The following is an 8,684-nucleotide window of genomic DNA, read 5'->3' as shown; positions in this document are numbered from 1 at the left end:
AATTATTAAGTGACGACCACTAAAAATGTAACAACAAATTCTACAGTAAACTTTAATTAGTTGTTTAGGAACAGAATGAGAAAATAACTATTAGGTAACTATTAAGAACATCGAAAATAAGTAATCTTATGTAGTTATTGGTTTCTGTAATGGCTCAATATTCAAAAGCGTTTTCTGTAGAATTTTTAATGAAAAGACGACATTTGAAGAATTTCAAGAAATCTGCGAACAAATTCATAAAGCTAAGAAAATCAATATCATGATGAAAAAGAAACAATTGATTCTAAAATTGATTTATCAACACATTTCATAAGAGAAATATGTTCCTAAACATCTAGTAAGTTTACGTTAGAAATTTTGTTACATTTTTCTTCGTCGTTTTAAAATAATCATTCCTTAAAAAAAATGTTGAATTTGCGCTCTTGCTGAACAAATGTGCACCATGAAAACGTCTGATAGGTTTCAATTGAATCCTAAAAAATTCACAATAATACTGCAATCTTAGTTCATCTACCATACATTGCCGGTCAGTCCCTTTAATGCATTTGCAGTTTTTAGAAAATTTCAATTTTGAATTTGCGCTCTTGCTGAACAAATGTGCAGCATGAAAACGTCTGATAGGTTTCAATTGAATCCTAAAAAATTTCACAATAATACTGCAATCATAGTAAATCTACCATACATTGCCGGTCACTCCCTTTAATGCATTTGCAGTTTTTAGAAAATTTCAATTTTGAATTTGCGCTCTTGCTGAACAAATGTGCACCATGAAAATACAAGTACAAAATACTATAATTATTCACAGTAGAGGGTAGGGTACTAGAGTGTGTGAAAACTGTCCGTCAAAAAATCTGTAAAAGTCAATAATTAAAGAAAAAGCTACGGATATAATACTGCAGAATTTAAAAGCCCAGAAGCCTGGCCGGATCCACTATAACTTTTTTGTCACATTTCAACATTTTTAAAAATGACTTGTGCAATTGTTTTGAAACATCCCTAAACCTAAACTTAAAAGCTACAGAGGTCAAAACAAAACCCATAAGTCTTTGCAATCTAACGTCATAGTCTCGAAGAACCTAGATATTTTTAATTATGAATGCTGGTTGATCAAATAATCTAAGTTTAAAATAACAAAGGTTAACACCGTCAGCTTGTAGAAATATAAGGATTAGAAAATCTGATTTTGAAGCAAAGACTCATTTCCTTTCTTGCAGTGGTTTTTCAGTCCCGTAAAGAAGGTTTAAAAGGTTTAAAACCGAAACCCTTTTAAAAACAATTTGTTTTACCAAATTGCAAAAAAAATCAATCTAAAACACTCCAAAACAAAAATTGTTGAAAAATATATAAACATATTTGTTCCTGAGAAATATTTTAATATTTCTGACAACTGCGGGATATTTCATAATATTCAGAGATGAAAGAAGAAAGATTCAAATATATTCGCTCCTTCAAGTTTATTGGTTTTAAAGCATTTATAATATTTTATCTTTGTATTCAGGTTTGGAATACTTTTTAGGAAAATATAACGTTTCAGACTTATAGAGCGCGTCGCGCCCCCTTACCTTCTTAAGCCATAGAAGAAGAACTCTGAAAGTCGCTATTTTTAATACTTCTCAAATTTTTCTGTTTAAATTGGTGCATTTTCAAAATACTAAATTTCGACACTGTTTCCGGTCAAAATTGTTCAACTTTCTCATGACAAAAACTTTTCCTGGGTACATGTGAGTTGCCTCAAAAAAATTAAGCTCGATAGGTATATCTGTTTTAAAATCTTTTGAATTCAAACAAACAAACACCCACACCCAGGCAAGCAAAGTACAATTATAGATTTCAAAAGCAAAAATGAAAATTTTAGTTTTACATAACAATAAATTATGGAAAATAGACATAATTTCAAGGTTTCAAGATTTATCCTGTCATGGTATAGTAGGATATTTTGTTTTAATTAAACATCACTTTTCATGATGACTCTGTACAGTACTACACTGCACTGTACTGCCAAATATGAAATATCTCAAGTCAGAAACTAGTTGGTGGGAATCTCGTGATCAAGCATTGTACCCTTCAGGGACAAATTTAATTTAGGATCAAGCATTGATCCTAAAATTCAAAACTTACCACATTGAATATTGAGATCAAACGTTCAAACTAAACTACATCCACAAAAAGTTCCAATCACTATTTCACTTATCGATTTTTTTAATCCTCTTATAAAATGTTAGGTGCAAATTATATTTGTTCAATAAAATCTGATATGTACAGGGTACAGGTTAAAGGGTACAGATTGAAAGGTGTACAGGACGGATTTTGTGAAATAAATATGGAAACATTACTAATTATGATAGTTGCTGTTTTAAAATTGTTGGTTCTTTTCGTCTGTTATCTAAAGAGATTATTTAAAATTATCCAGCCATCATCTCCATGAACTCGTCGAAGTCAAGAGTTCCAGATCCGTCCTCATCGACCTCCTCTATGATGTTACTGAGGTCGTCCTCAGTTAGCTTGTTGTCCAACTCTCTGAGGATCTCACGAAGGGTGTCCGTGGAGATGTATCCCATGCACTCCTTGTCATAAATCCTTAAAAGTGAAAAAATATAAATATAAATATAAAAATATAATCTAATTTCAAACCGGTTCGACTTTGAGATATCACAAATCGGCCTTTGGTTTTATCTTAATAACTCAATTATATTGTTTTGTTGACCAAAACGTGCAGGATTTATCTGAACAATGTGTGTTTGTTAACAGTAATTGGCAAAATCTTGTTTTTTAGTGAGATTGTAAACATTTTGGTTGAGTGTGAGTGCTTTTGAACTGAACTAACCTAAAGGCCTCCTTAAGTTCCTTCTTCAAAGCTTCCTCATCCTCCTCCACTAGAAACTTAGCGGCTAGCTGACAAAACTCTCCAAACTCCAGTAGACCGCTACCATCCTCATCAATATCTTCAATAATCTCCCTCAGAGCACTGGGCTTTACCTTAATAAAAAAAATTAGCATTTTTCAATATGGCGGTTGAATCAGCTGTTGAATAAGAAATGGCGCCAAATATATATAACCGGTTTTGCTTACCTTCATTCCCATCATAGCGAGAATGCCTCCCACATTATCAGCTGGAATCGCTCCTTCCTCATCTGCGAAACCGTCAAAGCATCTCTTGAGTACAAGAACCTGATCGGGCTCGAGACCGATAGCCTCCATCTCCTCCTGGGTCAGTAGTTCCTCGTCCTCCATTATGAAACTCAAGCTCGACAATCTGGAAAAAATGTTTATGTTATTTCTAAAATAAAAAATAATCCTTGACTTAGATTGATAACTTATTGATGTTTTATTCTGGGACTGGATTTTATGAGTAGCAAGCAGTTGTTGATCTACGTAGAAACTCCTGCTCCAATAAGTAAAACAACATCAATTGATTATTCAACAACAACTCACGGATCTACCTACCGCCGGTTCAAATCCTGAAGTACCAATTCAAAGTTAAAGATATATTCATGAGGACATTAAGGACAAGAAGGAGAGATAGTAAAATGGTGATTCAGGATTAATCCGGCTGTATGTAATTCAGCTACCTCTCAAATTCACTATATTCGGTCTCCGGAATACTATAACAGCAACTTTGTATTTTTATCCCAAAATCTATTAATTCGTCTTTTTATATATTTGTAAACATTTTCCATTGCTTCAATCTCAACATAACAAACTTTTTACAAGAAAGTATGTATAAAAAAAAGTGAAAAATGTATGTTTATTTGGTCCCATTATGATATTATTGAACTGTTTTATTATCATAATTCATTCAACTTTCTCTATCTTAGCAATCTGTGGGAATTTTTCATACAAAGCAGAGACGCATGCACAAGCAAAACAAAAGAATATTGCTGTTACTTTTACCGCACATTTGTAGCAGGGAGAAGCAAAAACTTTTAAAACGTTACAGAACAAGAAAGATCTTGTTTTTATGTTTAGGTTTAAAGAAGACATTGTCAAAATTCTCATCGCTTTTGCGTTAGAGCTTGCAACCTTTGGAGTACTGTGCAGATTAATCATTTTAACGCAAGAGGTCATTGTCCGCCAATATTTGGATGATTTTTATTTACTCTGCTACTTCAGAAATAAGAAGTTTTTTTTTTGTATAAGAGAGTTTGAGACGGAGTTTCAAATAAATGGGTTTTATTTTATATATATTTTTTTAATAGTATAAACTCAATAAAAATAGAGTTTATTCATTCTATGGGTAAACAAAGAGCGCTCCGGTAAGTTCCAAAATGGATATTTCTAAAAATAGTTTTTAAAAACTAATACTTCAGCGTGTTTGATGATACTGTGCAATTTTTGTATTTTTTTAGCGAACTTGAGATGAAAAATTTTATTGTTTTGTGGCTTATGCTATAGTGCTTGATAGAGCTGTAAGTGTAAAGTGAAGGGAGGAAGGATGTAGGTTAGAGGGATATTTAAGATTTGAGGCAGATTTGAACACTTGCCAACTTTTAACAACAAGGCCCTTTCATTACATCATCCATGGACTCTTCGTAATTGTTAAGCTGTACAGCTAGGGAATTGACAATAGCTTGGTTTGTTTTAAATCTAATTTGGTATTAAATCTATGAAGCTTTCGAAATTTCAAAACTGTATTCTGTAAGAGTTTGCTGTTATCAAACTATTCAAATATCTTGATACTAAGCCAAAATAAACAATAATGGTTTTGGTTCGCGTTTGTCTATGTATTTTGTCCGGGTTAAAATTAAACTTAAACTTCTCAGATTTTGGTGAAACCTGTGTGAAACATCCAAAGATCGAAAAGTTTTAAATTAAAGTTATTGCGCATGTACCTGTACACCTTTACCTGTACCTGTACCTGTACCTGTACCTGTACCTGTACCTGTAACTGTACCTGTACCTGTACCTGTACCTGTACCNTCTTTTAACAATAATTTTAGATTTTCTATAAAATGATATTCCAGGGCCCAAAAGGTTATATAGCATAAATATGTGAAGTACACCTGCAGTATGGAAACAGTACAACAAAATGGCTGTTTTACATTTTTTTCTAGTAAATTCCTCTCTATATATTCTATTCTCTATTGGGATACCCAATATTTTAGAAATATTCAAGATATAAAAACATGGTGAAACTTTATAAAGTTTATTTAGCAGCTTTAAAAAATTCGAAATTGAAATGGAAAGTCCAAGTATACATACTGTATTAATGTACTCTACTGCATATAATTTGTGAACATTTACATGAATTCTATACTTTGAACTCCCTTTCAGGCTGAAAGGGACTGAGAAAATTCGCAGCGAGGGATTGTCTAAATTCCACTCTAATATATATTCTATTCTCATTTAAAATTTGGTGATGGTGATGGACCAAACCCCTGTAGGGTAAAAAAAGTATGCATCTATATATCTTTATGTGTATCTATGTTGGTATCTAATATCTGCATATCTGATGTTAGTTCCACATTTGGTTACAGTATCTCGCATGACCCGCGACCAGGAAACGTTTCATGAAAGGCAAAAACTGTGAAAAATTTAATCATTACAAATATTTTGAAATCCACCAAAAGAAAAACAGAAAATCTTCAAAAATCTTAATTTAATGAATATATACTAGGGTAATAGCCTAATAGGTTGTACGCCAAAGAATAAGAAATCTATAAGAGATGCGAAGCGTTAAAATAACCTTGTAACATTTATTTCCCATCTATTTTAACTAGAATTATATATAGATTGGGAACTCAGTTTTGACTTGAATTTCCCATCAAACATCAATTTAAAAGTTTCAATCCAAGCTATCAGAATATTACTGTGGTTCTACCGAGTTCCTTAATCAGAATTTGAGGCCAATATGGTCAAGGGGTTTATCTGTGAATTATGGTCGGACAAATAAACAGAAAAACATAGCACTACTTTATCTATATAGATACCCCTCTGTAAGTAAATATATATATATATATGTGTGTATTGTATACCCCCTGCTGTGAACTTAATGTTAAGGAAATGTTTTCTACCCGCCTTAGAATAGAAATCTGTTAATAGCCCACACCAGCGTAAAATAATAGGGCAACATAATCATGCACAAAAACAACCAGAAAATAGACGAATACAAAAGGACAAAAAAAATGAAACCTTAAAATTATACTAACTAAAAAACTTATCATACAAATACGAATGATACAAAAATCTATCAAGTATCAATTCATTTAAACAAAATTTTGATTGTAATCAAAATACTAATTTCAGGTGGTCCTCTATTTTAAGTGGTGCACCATAGTTTCAGCAGAAGTAAATATTTCCATTCACTGATAGCGCCGATTAAAGGATTCATATCTGTAATTGGATAATGAGCTAGATAGAAAGATAGATGTTACCGCCATTTCTATTGGTTCAGAATAGACATCAAACACATGACTGAACCCTGATTGGATCGGGCGCTATTGGGCTCGGCATACAGGAGTGGGTGTGATCCAGATGCTCGATTTACAACGGTACCCATAAAACATTTCGAAACATGTCGTTTGAATAAAATTTTTGAGAACATTCGAGTTGGTTTACTTAAAAGTTCAAAATTTGCTATTGCTACTTAGATTAATGTTTGTAGAGAACCGTTGTAAAATGAGTGTTTAATTCTTTAATTTGATATTCACTAGAAGTTACGTTGTATATCCCTTTAAATAATAAAAATATTGCCATTAAACAATAAATATAATTATTTTTTCATAAACCCAGGGGACAATCTTACTTGGACACTTAGACAGGCGGGAAAACATGTTCTTATACTTTTGTAAAATAATCAAAAAGTTTTAATACAATTTGTATTTACATATAATGATATATGTTAGATTAAGGCCGGGTCTAGATGCTACAGATGTCTTGCAAACAGAAAAAGTCTACTTTTACCAAAGGAATTGAGTTTTTGAAACAAACTCTGATTTTCTAATCCCTATATTGTGGAACCCAATGTCATAAACCTTAAATATAACAAATTATGAATCCTGTTAAATCAAATAGTCTAACTTTGAAATATCAAAGGTTTACACTATTAGGTTGCGAAGATATAGGGGATTAGAACATTTCACTTTGAGTTTCTGGCAATGACTCAATTCCTTTACTTGCAGAAGTCGGCAACTTTATGAGCAGCCTAGAAATGGACACATTGAAGCAAAAATTCTAAGCAGATATTTTACAATGTCACAATTAAAAAAGTCAAAACAGGTATTATTCAATGGTTTTCTTTTTGACACTCTGTATAATGTATTTAGATATGAAAATTTGTATAAATAATAGATAGAGAAGTTTAGATATTATAGACTTTTCTTTCCAATAGATTTTATGATATGGAAATATAGATATTGCTGTTTTTATATTTCTTTTTCAGATGATTCAGTCTAACTTTAAGTTAACTAAAGAAGAAACTAAATGGAATTGAGTCTTTTGCACAAACTCTGATTTTCTAATCCCCAAATATTTGAAACCCAGCGTCGTAGACCTTAGACCTCAAACTATGGATTATGTTAGATTAAAAAGTCCAAGTTTTAAATATCAAAGGTGTTTGCCATCAGGTTGCACTGATACAGAAGTTCGAAAATTTGAGTTTGTGTCAAAGACTCAAATCTTTTCTCATACAATTTAAAAGTTGCAATTCTGTTTGACAACGGTACCCTGGAGTCCCTTGAGTCCCTGGAGTCCCTAGAGTCTCTGAAGTCCTTTGAATAACAATAAGGAAGTCATTGTAGTCTTAACATCTTAAAAAGTGTTAAATTCTGACAACTTTCTTTTTTGTCTCTGCAAAAAGTCAACTGTACCAAGGAACCTGAATACATGAATATCTCTGATGTATTCTTTATGCTTGTATATTTTGAATCTATGTAAATATATAAATAAATATATCTGATGTATATTTCTAGCTGAAATATTCTGAATCTAAATATTAAAATATATCTGATGTATATTTCTAGCTGAAATATTTTGAATCTGAATATCTAAATATATCTGATGTATAAATCTAGCTGAAATATTTTGAATCTGAATATCTAAATATATCTGATGTATGTTTCTAGCTAAAATATTCTGAATCTAAATATATAAATATATCTGAAATATATCTTCAGATTCTGAATATAGAAATGGTTACCTCAGTAAACCCAACAAAAATAAAGGAAAGAATAGAATTAAATTGTTTTCTTTTTTCCTCTTATTAATATATAAGTAAACATACCAACAATAGACTTCGCAGATTTTTTTTATTGTCATAGTGTGGAAGACGATGCCTGGCCGCGTTTTTATTGTCATAGGTAGATTTCTAGTTCTTAAATCGATATCCTTGTTTGGCAATATTTTTAAAAACTTTGGCAAGCCTGTTTGTAGGGATGTTAATCTTTTTTAAGACGACAGTTTTTATTTTTTCTAAAAGCAATGGTTTCTTTTTAAAAATAATATCGTTTTGGAAATCGAACCACTCGTTTTGAAATTTTAAAAAACGAAAAACGATAGTTTTTAAAACGACCCTTTTGAAAAAAAAATCGCTAACGAATCGGGGTTTTATGACAATTAATTTTAATTTATTTCAGGAAGAAATATTCAAGAATATTGTCTTAAATGTTTTTATTCAGTGAAATAATCTATATGTTTTCTGACCGAGGAATTTCTGATTAAAGGATTTTCCGACCAAAACAGGTATTTTG

General features: G+C 31.5%; 1 protein-coding gene across 1 annotated transcript; it reads right to left on the bottom strand.

The window, feature by feature from the left end:
* Nucleotides 1-2,211: 2,211 nt before the first annotated feature.
* Nucleotides 2,212-3,275, bottom strand: LOC111715072 (troponin C, isotype gamma). The gene is made up of 3 exons (XM_023490323.1): nucleotides 3,070-3,275; nucleotides 2,825-2,976; nucleotides 2,212-2,577 (listed from the first exon to the last, which is right to left on the bottom strand). The coding sequence occupies exons 1-3, from the start codon at nucleotides 3,229-3,231 to the stop codon at nucleotides 2,403-2,405; spliced, it is 489 nt and encodes a 162-aa protein (XP_023346091.1). The 5' UTR covers nucleotides 3,232-3,275; the 3' UTR covers nucleotides 2,212-2,402.
* Nucleotides 3,276-8,684: the final 5,409 nt, after the last annotated feature.

This window comes from Eurytemora carolleeae, unplaced genomic scaffold (genome assembly GCF_000591075.1).
Source record: "Eurytemora carolleeae unplaced genomic scaffold, Eaff_2.0 scaffold1435, whole genome shotgun sequence".
In the NCBI taxonomy this organism is placed as follows: Eukaryota; Metazoa; Arthropoda; class Copepoda; order Calanoida; family Temoridae; genus Eurytemora; species Eurytemora carolleeae.
The sequence above is the reverse complement of the archived record's forward strand: the minus strand, read 5'-3'. Positions and strand labels throughout refer to the sequence as shown.

Bases quoted from the DNA above. Each gene is read 5' to 3' on its own strand.
- LOC111715072 (XM_023490323.1), bottom strand. From the start codon at position 3,231: ATGGAGGACGAGGAACTACTGACCCAGGAGGAGATGGAGGCTATCGGT. The intron at 2,977-3,069 runs GTAAGCAAAACC...TTTTTTATTAAG, and splicing joins TCGCTATGATGGGAATGAAG to GTAAAGCCCAGTGCTCTGAG. The intron at 2,578-2,824 runs GTTAGTTCAGTT...TTCACTTTTAAG, and splicing joins GAACTTAAGGAGGCCTTTAG to GATTTATGACAAGGAGTGCA.